The sequence below is a fragment of the Ambystoma mexicanum genome, chromosome 11 (assembly GCF_040938575.1).
Source record: "Ambystoma mexicanum isolate Mex_15411 chromosome 11, UKY_AmexF1_1, whole genome shotgun sequence".
Lineage (NCBI taxonomy): Eukaryota > Metazoa > Chordata > Amphibia > Caudata > Ambystomatidae > Ambystoma > Ambystoma mexicanum.
In genome coordinates this window covers 402,245,284-402,262,909 of record NC_090934.1, presented here as the reverse complement: position 1 = coordinate 402,262,909, position 17,626 = coordinate 402,245,284, and the positions used below count along the sequence as shown (strand labels likewise).

At 45.6% G+C, this 17,626-nt stretch overlaps 1 protein-coding gene across 4 annotated transcripts in view; it reads left to right on the top strand.

The window, feature by feature from the left end:
- The window catches only part of LOC138503444 (para-nitrobenzyl esterase-like), a 344,471-nt gene that overhangs the window by 160,853 nt on the left and 165,992 nt on the right, over positions 1–17,626 (top strand). For all 4 annotated transcript variants that reach the window (XM_069623187.1, XM_069623185.1, XM_069623186.1 and 1 more), the window contains exon 3: positions 3,183–3,290. In XM_069623187.1, coding sequence (XP_069479288.1) covers positions 3,183–3,290 — 108 coding nt within the window. The remainder of the gene's footprint in view (positions 1–3,182; positions 3,291–17,626) is intronic.

The window sequence follows — 17,626 nt, the reverse complement described above, 5'->3', positions numbered from 1 at the left end:
TATCATGAATGGGGCAGCAATGATTGGCATGCATGGTTTTTTAATTCAGGGACATGATGCAACAAATCTTTCATTGATTAGTGTTCTTTTTCAGAGTCCGGCCTGTAGCGTCGCGTGTGGTCATCTGACCCCACGGACATGCAGCGACACATCTTGTTTGATTACCTGGCCAATGGAAATGTAAGCGCACCAACAAAGGAGTCTTATATCTGATGCCATCCAGTGTGGACGTGTCTTCATTCCGCCAGTCCCTATGTGCACATGCCCAGATCCAGGGTGGGGATCTGACATGGCCGATCTCCCCACATTTCGGACAAGTTTGTCACACGCCTAAAATCCAAAGTGAAGCATTGCAAATTCCATCTATATAACCATGAAGAGGCCATCAAGTTGCAAGTTATAGCGGGGTGTGAAAAACTACCCTTAAAGTGGAAACTACTGCAAGCGCCACACTTGCTAGCGGAAATCCTCATGCTAACGAGGACTACATCAATGCTAGACGTACACATATCCACCCTAAGTAAAACCCACATCTCTTCAACACCCAACATCAAAGAGGAAGTCGTGAACAAACTCATGGTGCACCAGCACTCATCCCAAGACATCTAAGTGGAGAAGCAACAATGTTTCCGGTGTGGCTACGATCTACCACATGATGGGTCGTGTCCAGCTATCGGACAAACCTGCTCGGCTTGTGGGGGAGAAGACCACTTCTGAGTGATGTTCCGAAACCCGAAGGCTTCCAGACCTAACCCTTCAGACCAAAGACAACACTGATACAAGTCCCCTCCCCGCCAACATACGGAGGAGAGACCCATATTCTCTGCGAGAAGATATCACAAAGCGAGGCGTGACAATCTGACAAAGAACTCCCTGTCACCAGAGGCCGGTCGAAAAGGGGGGAGGCGGATCCATCACCTACACACTAACGCACCGTCCCAATTCAGCACTGAATGGAGGAAAGGGGGGCATCTCTATGCCCATGGTAACACCACTGCTTCAGAACACAGTCCCACACTACCACTGACCAGGGAAAAGACCACGATCAACCCAATGCCCGAATGCGAATACCATATACTCACTCAAAGCCCCAAACTGAAGAAAACATGTGTTGCCATTTACGCGTATGGAGTGAAAGAACCACTTACATGCCATGGGGCCTTCACAACCTCTTTCAGACACAAAGACAAACAGGACTGCATACTCATACACATCCTCGCCACGGAGGTCACCAGCGGTTGTATACTAAGTTTTAAGTCAGCTGTACAAATGGAACTCATTCACATACTATACTAAGTGATGGCAGACAGATACATTTCGCCCGCCGCCAGGATAGTGGCAAGGTTCCCCAGACCCTTAAAAGGAGTAGGAAAACAAAACAAGAAGAAAGAGATGGACCTAATGTTATTATGGTTGAGCTGACCATGGATCTATGATACCCTAAATGCTACTGGTGAACTATTCCATCTGTATGCCTGGAATGTATATGGGAATTCTGAATATGGTAGTACTTAGAAATATGAGTCTTCCTCATATTTAATTTGCTCATCTCTAAAAAAAAAAAAAATATATGTTTTACATTTTTATCTCTTTCTTCTTGTTTTGGTTTCCCTCTTTCCTTTCTATCTTTGAAGTATTGTTTGATTGTATAGTTAAATAATTCAATTTATAAATATGTGTAAAGTTTAATCATAAACTATACCACATTATTAATAAAAAAATACAATCCACGTTTTTGTATAAATAAACCGTGCAATACCACAAGCTCTGAGTGTGGCGCAGGTTATTGTTGAGGACAACAGCACTGATTAACTTTTGGAGGTGGGGTCTTCACCTCCGTTTCCTCACATTTGCGACACCACCCTAAAAAAGGGACAACAAGAGATATTTGGTCGCTTAGCATAAGAACTTGATGTAGTAACACCCACTTTAAACTCAACCTTAGTTTTACTTTAGATCATTTCAGACAATTGAACTGACCAAAGACTCCTCATAGAATGCAATTAATGGAGAAATGAAAAAGAAAGCCCAGTGCTGGGGTATGGTGTCCCCGGTGGCCTGAAGCATCTGGTAACCTTATTTTGAACTGCACTTGATAGGAGCAGGTACCTTTTTGAGAAACGTTTGTTAGGTTTTATAAATGTGCCAAAGGAATGGGTGCAGCTATTGTAGTTCACTCCTGTCTACTGTGTCCCACTGGAGCCAGGACCATATTCCTTGCAGGTGGATGAGCCAGCCTGCAGGACCATAGATGGGGCAGTCAGTAGAGCTGGGGGCCTCCTGTGCTAGTTAATGCTGGTTCCAGATGTTCTACACAGGAATTGTGTACCTTTACTAAGATACAGGACTGTAAAAGGAGCTCTTGCATCCTTACAGGACTAGAAAATAAGATTGGATAAACGGGAGATAAAGGCAGCTCCTGGGTATCCAGAATTAACCAATGAGAAGGAGCTACCATTGCGGGACGAGCAAGTAATACATAATGTTCTGCAAATTTTACTACATAAGATGGAAACATATACTTTTGTCCATTATTTCTGACCCCTTTTGCTTTAAATGTAGTCTAGATGTGGTCTAATGTTTATTTATTGGCTGTCCCAAACGCACAGAGTTACATTTGCATAGGACTGTTTGTTTGGATTAGTTTGCCGGGGAGCCAAACTAGCTCCGGGTAGCTGTTTTGTCAAACCAACCAGGCTCTTATAGGCCACAAGCAGGAGCTAAATAGCTCTCAGCTGCGCTCAATTTCAAACTCTGCCTTACCGCTTGTCTTGCCTACTCAGCACGCTCTCTGATGTGTCTGTTCTATTTTGATCTGCTCTAGCACTTCCTTTGTGTAATAACCCCAACCGTAGTAAGTGTGCTAGAGTTAAAGGCCGATCCTTTCGAGTCCAAGCAGCTTTGGCCTGGAACAAGTTACCAGTTGACCCGCACAAGGAAAAGAATCTGTGGGTGTGCCCTAAATGTTTGAAGATGCTATTATTCAGTTGATTCTTATGTGATGGCCTTTTCTGATGTATCGTATTGTTCTTGTGTGCTCCTAGATGCCTGCAGGCTTTGGCACGGAATAAATAAATAAACTGTTTTACCAGTAGTGTCTAGACTTTTCACGTCCAGCCCCAGCATTCACTGAAGACCCCCCAGCAGTATTCCGGGCCCTGATCATCTGCTTTTCTTCACAGGTAACTATGGCTTCATGGATCAGATTGCAGCGCTGGAGTGGATCAAAAAGAACATTCATGCCTTTGGGGGCGACCCGGAGAAGGTAACCATTTATGGCCAGAGCTCAGGTAAGGCTGCAGTGTACGTATCATTACCTTGTGCTCCCTATCCTGTTCTATCTTCAAAATGTGTACCATGTATACTCGACTTGCTGTCAGAAAAACAAATAATTAGTGAGAACCCCCTTTTTCCACCCAATACTTATAAATGGCCATACATGTGTATTATTGGTATGGAACGGTAAGTGAAAGTTGCAAAACATAGAGAAAAACTAAAACTAAAAGAGGAAACAATGGGGAGGGAAAAGAGGGGAAGGCAAGTTGAAGGGTGGCGTACAGGCAGTCACACACCCATTCAAAAAAAATAAAAAACAAAAAGGAATTGATCACGAAACAAAAATGTAAACCTCTCTTTTTTTTAGGGAGTCGCAAAAACAGACATAGAACATTTTCTTGAAACATGTATATCCCATATGTGCACTGTTCAATGTACTCTCTGTACTCTGTAATCCATACACTGCAGCTCATTGAGAGTCTGGCGGTAACAGTAATATGTATGTTATTGTGATACAACACACATTTTGCAGCACCGTCCAATTAGAATTTGGTTAATCCATGTCAAGATCTAAATGGAAATGTTCTGAAAACTGCATTTGGTATCCTGGAATGGAAAAGGCATGCAGATTTTCTGACTATCGGTGTGTGGTTTTCTTGGAGTTGGAAACCAGACTAAAATACTCCAAAAAGACCTTGAAAATGTTACTCCACTGCAAAGGTGGAGGAAAATGCTGCCAGTTTAGCAAAAACAGTACACATCACAATGGGAGAGTCCAAAAGGATGGAGCTCACAGATGACACATGCAAGAACTTTGCAATCAACACCCACCATGTTTTGCCAGTGCCAACACATGCATTATGACATCCCAGCACCCCAACAAAACACACACAACTACAAGTACAAGCAGTGCACATTTGGAAATCAATTTGCCAGCCAATCAACCGCACTCACCAGTCAGGATATGTAAAAGCAAAATCTGCCCGATAATCCTGAACTACCATCAAAATGCTGGGAGCAATGCCCATCACTTGTCGGGCAAGCTGTACCAAACATAGTGCAACAAACAAAATAGAAGCATGCTCTGACTGTATTAATGCATACATTACCCTCACAGATCGGACCGCCCTTATGGCTAAGACGTAGGCCGACCATGCATGCCCATTTGAAAAGGCACCCTCACTTCCAGGAGCAAAGCTTGTCTGTCGACATGCCTCGGCCTCAACCTCAACCCCTTGACACGTTAGCACCAGGCTGCTGACTACCCTATCCCCAATCAGGGCCACAGTTGCACCGCTATTTTATGTACACCTCTAACACTGTTTTGAATTCATACTGTAGGATATGGTAATTACAGAGACAGACTGCTGGCTCGCATCTGCTGGTGTAAGCTGTGGCATCTTGAACAGGGCATCTAAATGACCTTATTGATATCTAGGCTCCAGATCCTCCTTGCAAGTCATTTAGAATTGCATGGTGCACGCAGGGCATGCATACAACTATTCACATATGATTTTTAGGCTTCACTCCTTTTCTTCACCGCCACATGTATGACACCCGATGTCTGCACCCTTGCCCAACTCACCAATTGCACAGATGGCTCTTTGGCTACATTGTGTTGGGCATGAGAAAGTTTTCTCGTACTCGCCACTGGCTGTGGATGGTCCTGCTCTGACCTCAGCTGTTCCAACACCATTGCCTACATCAATGACTAAGGCAATCCTTTTCTCTTGCAGTCTGTGGACAATTGGTGGAACAGTACCATCTCCTTTGGATGCACACATTTTGCAGTGTTCGGCCACAAGACCTGCACCCTGCACTTGAGGTCCTTCCTCCACTTTTTTCAGTCCTTCAAGGTATGGGGAAGGTGGAGACAGCCACAACACCATTGGTGATGTCCTCCCATATGCGGACATGCTTCCTGATGGTGGTCTCTTTCATCAGGCTGCCAACTATATAGAATGCATCCTCTGTGGCCTTGTCAGCATGCACCTCAAGTTCATATTCACTGAATGTGGGATTAGTCTGCCTTCTATCACCTCCTTCATTGCCTCCTTTCTCTTCAGGGCCACTCATTTTTCTTGGATGTCTTGGGAACAAGTGGATATAGAGTGGATTCTGTTGTAAATCTGGCTGCCACAGTGCTACTACTGCATACGTGCAGAAGGGTTTATTTTGAGAAATCGGCATGCAGTAATGGTGTTTCATGGTGACTGCTTTTCTACTTTCCCTTTCCACATGCTCGAATATTGTTACCGCCGTGACTGCATTGAACCAGTAATTGGTCAAATGTTACAGTATTGACCGCGTGCAGTGTTTTAAGCCTGAAGTCTGCTAAACTCTTAATGAGCGCCAGTTTACCTTCCCATGCTCCTTCATCACCTTCACTGAGTGCCCTGTGTAAAACGTGTCCTAAGCCTTTCCCATAATCACTGTGTTCCTTGTGTGACATTTGTTGCCAATGAAACTCTGACTTCAATGTCTTTAGATGAAAGGCTGCTTATATTCAAGGCAGGTAGGCAGGTTCACTTACAGTAATTAACATTTAGGCCCTTATTCACAGAGTGTATTCCAATGGGGTTGTGCCATTATAGAATGCTTTGAGAATTAGGCCCTACATTTCTTTTTACAAAATTCCCCTTCTTCATTGTTATCCTCTTTCACTTCCCCTCACCTATCTGTTTTTACATCTCGTGTTTCCTTATACTTTTCTTAGTTTCTTTCTTATCTTCCTTCTTATTCTGCCTATTTAGCTCTCCCTGCTCCTTCTCTCTTCTTTCTACTTCTTTCTTTCTCTTTTTCGTACCTGCCTGCTCTAGGACCAAGTATATTTGTTCTTTTTCATTTAGTTTTCATCGACCTCTGTTCTCTTATTGTAACATTTAAAACAACTTCAGCTATTGTTGACATTTTCTATTGTTTTTCTGCTCTCAATACTCTGTTCCGGAACCTTGCCTTAGCAACACCTACCCAACCTGTTTCTTTCCCTTCCATGCATTGGTAATTTTATAAACAATAAATCCCTGTCACCGGAAACATTTATCACGTAATTGTATAACACCTGCCCCTACCTTGTACAAAGCCGCCTCTCATCCAATTCCCAGGGCAGGTGGGAGGGCCGATGCATCATACTTCCCTCACATTTCTTTTTCAAAAAGGAGGGTCTTCCCTTCCTCTTCGTGCAACGCCATCCCATGGATCAATCATGATGACTGGCGTTGCACGTCACCGCCCCCCATTATCTAGTTACACCCTGCTCTGTGATTTTCTTCTCATCACCCAATGTTCTCCACAGTGCCTGCTTTTATAGTTTCCCCATGTCTGCCTCTCCTGTCTCAATTTTTCCTGGTCTCCTCTCCCAAAGCTGCTTCTGCTCATCCCTTGCACCAATGTTTGGTGTCCCTATAGTTTTCCATCCTATGCTCTTCCTGTCTCTCTCTATTTCTGATTCCCTACTTCCGATTCCCTATTTCCCAGTGACTCCATTCCTCTGTTATCTTTATCTATCCTTAAATATATATAAATTATTGGTGAAAAATAAAGATCTGTGGGCTATGTCATTTGTCAGTATAGTTGCCTGCTGTATCCCTTAATCCCCCAGCTCTGTATTTGCTCTTGCACTATGTTTACTCTTTGTGGACTATTGAATTCTATCACTGATCACTAAAACTGATTGTGTGCCAGGACCTTGGTGGCGAAAAACTCCTAATTTACCTAAAGTTCACCAAATAGTCCCTGAAAAGAAGTACAAGAGACTATTGGTGCCATACTGATTGGCGGTGTAACATGGAAGAGATCGGTGTCAACAGTGGAGCTTGGCGCAGTATGGGTGGGTCGTAAGGAGATTTTCCCACAGCCTAGAGATCAATCCTAAACCAAAACTCTACGTGGGTAGAGGAGCAGACCGCACAGGCAGCGTTGTTAGGAGGGGATGGGCTGGTAACTAAGTACTATTCATTGTAGCTGCATACACAATAAAATATACGAAACATACTGTAAATCAGCTTAGATTCACTAGTGTTTGGTGTGGATTATTACATTTTATTATTTTTTCGAATTTGAAAATGGTCATCGACAGGGAGCGTACCTGACCCACTATCACTACTCTGACGTGTGCGGTTTCCCATGATCCTTCATGCATCGACGTCCTCATATTGTTTTTTCCTGTCATTAAGGTTGGATGTTAAACGCGGAGACTCTGTGCTTTTGCGTACAATCTGTTGAACCGTCAACGCCAATCACGGTTGATCACTACAATCCTCTGACTCAGAGAGGATCAGAGAGAGAGCCAGCAGTCAAGAGGAACATCACACCGAAAGGCAATGCAGTAGGCAGAGTGGGGGCCAGGGGGTGAATAACTTTACACTTAGGTCCTGAGGTTAATAGAATGCCTCTATTCCCTCACACACTTACACATTTGGCCTTCCTCACCTTCCTGCCACATGGAAAACACTTCATTTAAATGCCCATTGTGCAACACGAAGTTCCCTTGGAAGGACACGCAACAAGTCTGCAACACTTGCCTTCCAAGGGACCATAATGACTCTCGATGTAAAGCTTGCAAGCTTTTTAAACCGAAAACACTTACAGCGTTGAACCAAACGTTGGGCAGCCTACGCTATGCAGGTGGAAAAGACAATTGTCAAGACTACTCCTACCTTGCAAGAGCTCGATGCTGAGGAGGTGAACATCGGGTTCGAGAGCGACGCCGAGGAGCAGGATAAGGAGGACACTCAAAATGTTTCTTCCTAACCAGCCCCCAGATACATAGAGCTAACTTCAGGTCGAGCTGTGGAGACAACCCCTGGCAGCCAAAAGGCTACTCAGGACAAACCAAGACCTGACACAAAGCCAGACGATACTCGTCCAAAGCATGTATCTGAAATGTTAATTACGACTGCAAAGATGAAAATAACAGTCAAATCACTCAATGCATATGGCGAAAACAGAAATACATGAATAGCGCTGTGAAGCGAGCGCAGAAAAACACAGTATAAAATAAATCACGACCCTGAGAACACATCACAAAATGTCTTCTTCGACATCTGTAGAAAGGAATGGTACACTTTTTTGCTGCTATGTAAAGAAAGAATGCTGTCTCTTCAGAGTCAGAGGCAGAGTAAGAAGAAGGAGTGCCATGAAAGTGTGTCACAGGGGAAAGCATGGTTAAATGAGTTGCGTCAATACTAGGATAGATGGAATCCTTTATGGCACTTTATGAAAAACTCCCTACAAAGACATCTCGGGTGGCAACAGTCTGTCATCCCATCCATGAAGGGTAGCGCACGCAAACAAGTCCGATCGCGCTGCCCATAAATGAGGAAGAAATTATTACAGAGGAAGAATAATTCTCAATGGAAGAGGTCATTTCACAAAGAGAACATTGATCCAGAGGAATATTCTGTTTCTTTACAAGAGATTATGGAAATTTCCATTACCTCCTCCATTACCTCCTCTCCAACAGAAGATCACATCCTCTATCCCAACCTCCTTAGCAGGGCGGCTGCCAGGTTTCAGATACAAACCCCAGGAAGCCGAGGATGATGCTGATTTCATAGAGGACATTTTAAAGGAGAGGAAATCAGTCGCATAATCTATTCCTCTACTTAAGAGCATTCAAAATAGGGTTAATTCTTCACTGCTTAACCCATACAGACAAAAGCATTAAACCCCTGCATTGGAAATAAAGTACAAACCATCTTCAAATGATCCACTCAACATAAGGGACCATTTGAAAGCAGACTCATTAGTTGCTACTACTACCAGAAAGAGAGAGGGAGCTCCATTCGAGTCGAGTGAGTACCCTCTTGATAAGGAAAGTAAGAACATCTATTCCTTTAGTAGGAAAGTGGCCACTTGAGCTGCATCTATCAAATGCTACAGCCCTTTATGGCACAATGTAATAGGGAACAGTGGGACAAGATAGAGCGCCTCACTGAGGAGGCAAACCACTGAAAACTGCCATGTTAAGGGTTATCGCTGAGAGAAAACACTCAGCTAGTGCTGTTATCAAAAATTGACCAGTTGCAGCAGATACAACTAGTAGAATAATAGCAGGTGCCACTGTCATTAAGTGGCACACATGGCTTAGAGGGTCCGGCTTTGAGACAGAGATGCAGGCAAAAGTACTGGATGAACCAGTAGAGGAGTGTTGTTTGTTTGGATCAGCAGTAAATGAACCCCTTGAGAAGGTCAAATTACCAGAAAGACCTTCACTGGTAGACATTCCTTTTCAGGCCAGCCTTAAAGCCAGTGCAGAAGCCACATCAGTTATGCACACTGGAGCACACCCTACCAGGGCTCCTTTTCTCAAGGAGCAGCCTCTTAAACAGGCCAACGGAAACATACAGGCGGGACGCACAGCAGAGGAAAAGCCCTCAGAGGGGGCCCCAAAAGGACTCCCCATTAGTAGTCCCCTCCCATGTTACCTTTGTATCGGGTCGCATTACAGCATACCCCCACACATGGGAGAGGAGCACATCAGACAAGTGTGTGTTAGACACAGTCAGAAGTGGGTACTACATCAAGCTGCTGTCCAAGCTGCATGATCATCCGCCAACATCAAGAAAGTTACCAACAGAATATTTTGCGTTGCAATGAAAGGAGATTCAACCACTCATCTCAAAGGGAGCAAGGGAACCAGTTCCACGAAGACTTGTAAACACAGGAATTTACTCAGTATATTTTCTAGTACCCAAAATAGGCAAGTCCAAAAGACCCATTCTAAATCTAAGGACAGCAAACAAATATGTAAAACCACTAAAGGGCAGGAGGACCACTTGACAGACGGTCATACCATTCCTAAAGAAATTTGACTTGCTGATCACATTGGATATGAAAGATGCATACTTTGATATTTCAATGTTCCCAAGTCATCACAAGTATCTCCGCTTCAAAAGATAAAAGAAACCTTTTCAATTCAAGTTTCTTCCTTTTGGGATTTTCCAGGCACTGTGTATATATTCATCAAGGTGCTCGCATTTGTGGTAGTCGGAAGACAATAATCTAGGCGACTGGCTAGTAACGGGGGAAACAACACACACAACAGACCATACACTTACTCTACAGTTTAGGTTTTTCAATCAATGAGACAAATCAAGCCTTGGACCAAGCCAAAAGAAAACTTTCCTAGGGGCAATGCTGGACAATCAAAGAGCAGTAGCCTACCCAAGTCTAGAAAGAGTAGACGCACTGCTGACACAAATCCCATGTTATTCAACGGGTCAACTGATAACAGTCAGAAAGGTCATACTATTGGCATGATGGCATCGTGAAGTGCATTTGTATTCTCTCACATGTCTGACTCAACATGCACAGAATTCAACAGTGGCGGGTGGAACAATGGTCTCAAAGGACAAACTAGAAAGATGATCTATTGGTGGTCTCGCAAGCTGTGTTAAAGGGTCTAATATGGGGGTCACTAAAGAACATGCTAAAGGGACAAAGCTTCACATTGCCGCCAGCAAAAATCACAATTTCAACCGATCCAAGTGTTAGGGGGCACATTGTTTTTGTAAATCTGATTTGTATTAAAGTTTTTCAACATGAACAAGCTGAGTCATAAATGTATCCTCCACAATCAAAGCAGAGACCAGGCACAAATGTCCGACCACCTTTTCGTCGCTCTGTGATAGTGACCCCCAATAACCCCGGAGCCTCTCCCCCTTTCCGTTCATTTCACCTCCATTAATTTCACCTCTCATAACCCTGCCAAGCTGGACCCAAAAAACAAGAAGACAAGACACAATAGGCATCACCCCCAAAGAGGCCTTTCAGATGATGACGCAATTATATTTTTGGAGGCGCTCCTTGGAAAGTAGGCCACCTAACCCTCAACCTCCCCAACCCACATCCACCTCCTTCAGTCACTCAACTCCTCTACATTGAAACCAACTTCATTCCCTCTACCTGCCCCAGAAACCACTCTCTTGGTTCTTGCCCAGTCACCCCATTCCTCCCCCAACCCATATTTAGCTATGAACAGTCCCCACTCCTCGCTAAATGTGGTAACCTCATCATGAGCCATGTATGTGAGCTTCTACATCAAATAAACCTCACAAACCTTCCTCAGCCATTCCTTTTTGTCTGGGATCTCCGGTGCCTTGAATTTTTGTGCCACTCCTAATCTCCCTGCTCGCAAGAGGGCTCCCACATCCTCGTAAGCCTATACCTGTCATACCACTTTGGCGTTATCCCAAGAAGGGCAGAGAGGGGTCTAATGGGAGTACTCTGCCCATGATGTCCTTCAACCAACTCGAACATCTCCTTCCAGAAAACCTGAATTGCGGGCTCCCCCACCACATATGTATTGATATGCCCCTCCCCCACAACATTTGTGAGATCTTCACTGGGTCTCTGTGCCACCCGTGAAGCACCTTGAAATTGTGGTCTATAGCATACATGGAGAGGTTACCATGGAAAGTGACTTTAAAAATCGTTCCCCATAAACTCTCAGGCACTGCCTCCCTCAGAACCTCATCCCAGTATGTCACACATTGTTTATTCCCTACTATCACTGACTGCACCAGGACCATATACATTTGTGAAATAATGCCCTTTCTGGATTGTGCAATTGCCAGGAACCTTTCAAGAGGTGTTAGATCCTGTATCAACGTATCCTTCCGTTTTGGCATTAGGAGGATAAACTTTCAACCTAATAGAGACAAAAATACTTATCTCCTCTTTCCCTAACATCTCTTTAACCTCTTCAAACTCCTTAATCTTGCCCCCTTGAAGGTGTGCCCCCCCCTCCAGTCCCTTTTCAGATCATTTTTGTGCATTTCTAAATCCCTGGTTCCCCAAAGATAACTGGGTCCTCATTACGGACAATTTCCCGTTGGTGCTAGTATCCTTCCATAATTTCCACAGGACTACCGGTGTGGGATGTTCACTCACATCTCTGGGGATAACCCGCTCTGGTACCCAAAGATGATCCCTAACCTTTTTAAGGTGACACAATCCTCCAAAAAGGTCCAGTAAGTGCGCAGATCCTCCGACATATGCTGAATTATAACCCTCAGTTCTATATTACAGCGTCAAATTGGGAAAACCGTAGCCCCCTTTCGTTTTGAGCAATGTAAAAATCTCCCTGGTTTCTCTGCCAGACAAAACCAAAACACATGTCCTTAATCCCCCTCAGGAACCATCGACAACATTTGAAACAGGAAGAGGAGGCATGGGAGCACATTCATCTTGACCACTGTGTTTTTACCGATTATCAAAAGCATGAGCCCTGACCATTGCTTCAGTTCCTTCTTGATCTCACCCACCAACAGGTTATAGTTCTCCCTAAAGAGTTCCCCCAGGTCTCTGTGAAGCTCCAGCCCCAAGTACCTTATCTTTTCCTACCACAACTTTCATCAGCGTCCAGAAAGTCCCCTGAGATCATCCCCACCGGTAACAATGAGGATTTTGAAAAGTTGACCTTCACCCTCTAAAGCACCATAAAACCACAACACCTGCATGAGCGCTTTAAGGGAAGCCCGTGGATCAGTGATATAACATAGATCATCATCAGCAAGTACCCACCCACGTTCTTAAGTTGCATCCGAAACCACACCATTGTATAACCACATTCAGAAACCCCCATTCCACCATATCGAAGGCTTTTTCTGAATCAAGAGAAACCAAATAATCCTTGTCGCCATTTTTCCCTGCCCAAATCATGAGGTTCAGCATCTTCCTAATGTTATCAGCACCCTGTCTTCCTCTAACAAAGCCCACCTGGTCTTTATGGACCAGGGAGGGAAGGATGTATCTAATCTATTCGCCAGTATCTTTACCAACACCTTCACATCAATGTTGAGAAAGGAGATAGGCCTGAAAGAGGTGCATTTCCTCAGATAATAATAATAATAATAATAATAATAATAATAATATTTCCATGCCAAAGATCTTTTCCCCTCTTTCGGGATAACCCATAGGAGATCCTCAAGCATTGCTCGGGGTAGTGGGTCCCCAGTAAGCACAGCCTTATAGCCCTTCACCAGCTTAGGCACCAGAAGGGATTGATACATTTTATAAAAATCCAACAGTGAGTCCATCCTCGCCTGGCGCCTTACCACTCTTCATTCCTTTAATCATAGAGGTCACCTCCTCCACCTCAATTGTGGTGTCTAAAACTTCAACGTCCAGAGCCTGGAGCCCGGGCAGCTCCAATCCATGCTGGAAGGCCCTACAGTTCTCTTTATTACCCTTACACTCCGAGGTGTACAGACCAGCATAGAAATCCCTGTGTTCTTCTGCTGTTTTCTCCTTATTTCTCAGGAGAACCCTGTCCGCCATTTCCAACATATTAACTTCCCTGGACTGCGCCTGCACCTTATTTCCATGCCAAATGTTTATCCACCTTTTCACCCTTCTCATAATAGCATTGCTTTAGGTGTTTTATTGCCCTGTCTGTTTTAAGCGCCAAGAGGGTGCTTCGTTCCGCCTTATGAGCCTGAAGATCCTTAAGTTGTCTTACTGACAAAGGCCTCCTCATCTCTAACCCCGGTCTAAGCTCTGCAAAATTCCTCCTCTGGGCTTCCTCCTTCGTCACCCTCTCTTTTTGTGCCCTAGCCCCCACCCAAATAAGCACCCCGCTGAATGGTTGCTTTAAACCCCTCCCACAGGGTATCTGCAGTCACCTCCCCATTATAGTTGATTTTAAAGTACTCCTTAATGGCCCCTAAGAGAGCTCACACTCCCTTCCCCTTCAGCCGGAAGTCATTGCAATACCTCCTCCCTGAACGGGCTTCCTCCCTTAGCCCCACAACTGCCAGCACCATTTTGTGGTCTGACTAGGGGACCACTCTCACATCCATCTCCCCCACTCCGAAGAAAGGGAGTTAAGGTCCACCAAAGCAAATCAATCCTAGAGAAGGAAGCTTGTGTCACTGAGTAAAACATGAACGGCGCTGGAGATTAAATTCCCTGTACTCCTTGGGTGCCCCCCGTTGTCCACACATCCATATGGCTGAGTCTCCCACCCTATCTGTCAGGTCCCAATCCAGCGCAGAGGCAGCACAAACTCCTACCTCCCGTTGTGGGTCTTGGTACCAACGGTAGTAACAACACTGGCCTCTGCGATACCCACACGGAAGAGGGTTAGGGTTCCGTAAGGTGGATAGGAATGGGGAATTAGGGTCACCGGGAAGTGGGCTAGGAAGAGGTTATGGATAGGTAGGGGGAGTTGGGTAAGTCATGCTCTTTGGCCCTTGAGTTTGCCAGCGATTCCTTGCCGGCTTCTGGCCAGCACGCTCTCTACACACTGATACAGACTCACACGGAACCTCCCATCAATGTGGGACTTTACCACTTAGTTGCCTTCACTGAGCTACTGTGCCACTCAGTTACCTTCACTGAGCTTTGCCCCATGTACCTAATTGTGACTGCCCACAAGAATACTCCTGCCTGGTGGAGGTTTCAATAGCCTACTGACACTGATTCAAAGGCTTCCACAAATATGACATAAGCGCCCAACTTGAGCTAGTAAGCGCACTTAACCTTGAGCACACATGTTGGTTAAAATACTGAGCAATGACTTGGTTGCGTAGCGAACACAAACGTGTTTTAAACGTGTATTTCAAAAAAGGTAGCAGGCATTCCTCTCCAGAAAGAACATGGCATGATAACCTGTTCTGAGATGAGAGTTTGCAGCACATGCTTTTTGCTCACTGTTCCTTTCACAGATGGGAAATATCAATTTGCATATCTGTCTTTGTCCCGCCCACATGGGCAGTCCAGCACCGAAATGCTATGGCAATTCCTCTCTGAATAAGAGTACCAACAGCAACCCCAGCCTTGTTGGGCCTCATCAGTGAGGTGAAGCTGTGCCTCTCTGAGCACAGTGAGCAGGGAGTCCACGTCTGGTTGCCCCCAGGTAACTCAGGGTGACCAACCCCAAGTTCCTTGCAAATATTTCAAAAGAGGTAGCAAGCGCTCCTGTCGTGACTGCGAAAGACTATGGTACTCTCCCGTGACCCTTCCTCACTTGATGTTCCAGAAGATGTGCTTTGTGTCTGCGAGGTCTCTCTCCTTCTCGGTGATGCCTTCTGGGTCTCCTTCTTTCTTGTCTTTCCCCTCTTGTCATGTAGGTAAGGACGGGCTCCGCTGGAGGCCACCTTGGCAGCAGGGGAACTACCAGCCAAGTGGGACCCCCAGCAAGCCCACCTTAGACTCAGGGGAAAAAGCTTCTACGGCTACAAAAAACCCTGGAGGGCGCTGTCTGCGTGAGGAGTTTGACTTGGCTTGAATCAGGTAAGTCTTTAGATGGCGGGCGAAGAGTAGACCCAGCAAGTCCAATGGCGTGATGTCTTGTTAAGGGATCAGCAGTGGGGATGTACACGGTAGCGCGTAGGAAGAGGAATATGTAACTGAGGAAACAATAGGGAGAAATGCCCAGAGTGGCTTTAGAGCGTGCAGAGGCACAGAAAAGGAGGACGCCCCACGGTACATCCGAAGAGGTAACGTGCGGACCGAAGGCAAGAGGCAAAAGAAAACACTCCGGATACCCGGAAGAGAGAGCGAGAGAGAGAGAATGCGGAGGAGACGGAGGCAGCAGAACGGGAAGGACTGGAGAGGAAGGAGGCGGTGGCAACAAGATACCGCCGCGGAAAGGAACAGCGAGTAACTCGCACGGAAAGCTTAGCTAACGGAGGGCCAGAATGCCAAACAGGTATGGAGCGATACAACGCACTGAGCGGAAGCTTCAGTGCGTTGTTAATGAAACGCCGTAAAAGGCGGCAATTTTAGGGGAAGACTAGACCGTGCATAGCGCTTCTAGCTACTGTTCACTCCTTACACCGGGAAAGGGACCATCTATGCCAAACCTTCCAGGGCCGGAACAGAACAGTTTGCCCCCTTCTCACCGGGGTCCCCCCTCCCCAGCTTGCCTGGATGTGTTCTGTGAAAAATTTGCAATAAACAAGGTGCATGAATGTGATGCCTGGGTTCCCAAGTACGTTCGGCTACTGAATACCCCTTCCAATGTACTAGATACTGCAAGGACCCTCGGTAGTATCTGGAGTCCACAATATGAGACACTTCATATTCAGCAGGTTCCGAGGGAGAAGGAATCTTCTGCTGAACTCTGGGCCTGTGATATGGATCCGGAAAAAAAGGCTTCAGTAGAGAGGTATGGAATACAGGGTGAACTCTCTTCATCTTCTGTGGGAGTCGAAGTCAGTAAGCCACCGGGTTGATTTGTTCAACTATAGTGTAGGGGCCCAGGTATTTAGGGGCGAATGTGCCTAGATGTAGCCACCGAGGAAGGAATTAGGTTGAAAGCCAAACCAAAGTCCCGGGAACCCATTCCGGATTGTTCCGTCTATGAAGATCTGCTCCCTCCTTGTTGTTCTTGCGACTTTCCTCCAAAGCTCTCAAGGCATCCTTTTGGGTAGATCGGATAGCTTCCAATAAACAGTCCACGGGGGGAGAATCAGAACATCCCTTCTTAATCCCAGGAACATGGGATGGGTGAAATCCATAGGTGCACAAAAACGGACTCATTTTAATGGCAGAATGATGTGTTATTGTATGAAAATTCTGCCAAGGGTAACAAAGAGGAACAGTTGTCCTGCTCCCGGTTACAAAAACTTCTGAGGTATTGTTCGAGAGTGGCATTCAGTCTTTCTGTTTGACCGTTGCTTTGTGGATGGAATCCAGATGAGAGTGCCCTCTGTATCCCCAATTGCTTACACAGGGAAGCCCAGAATCGAGAGGTGAACTGTGACCCTCTGTCGAGACCACTGTTATGGGTAATCCATGGAGTCAAACAATATCTCGAAGAAAAACAATTGCCATTTCTGGAGCTGTGGGAAGTCCTGTAAGTGCTGTGAAGTGGGCCATCTTACTAAAGGAGTCTACGGTGACCATAATGGCTTGGTGACCTTCCGAAAATGATAGGTCCACAATAAAGTCAGTTGACACGTGTTCCCAGGGCTGTGAGGGAACCTCCGGTTGTTGCATCAGGCCCCATGGTTTGCCAGTTTGGGACTTACTGACGGCACAGACTGGACAGGAGGACACGTATCGTCTGACATCTTGTGATAGAGTAGGCCACCAAAAGAGTCTCTTCACCAATTCCACCGTATTCCTCAGGCCCTTGTGACCTGCCAGGGGAGACTCATGGCACCATTTTAACACCTGTGTTCTCAAATTGTGCATCCTTCAAAAGTAGGTTGGGGTCACTTTTGTCATTGCTCTGAATCCCCTCTTGGACGGCTTGAAGAAAACTAGAGACCACCAAAATAAACCTCTTATTGGCTAAAAGCAGCTCCCTTCCGGACTGTGTCTCAGGAGAAACCTCCCAGCTTCTCGACAGAGCATCTGCCAAGGTGTTTTGGGAGCCTGGTAATTAAGTGAGGTG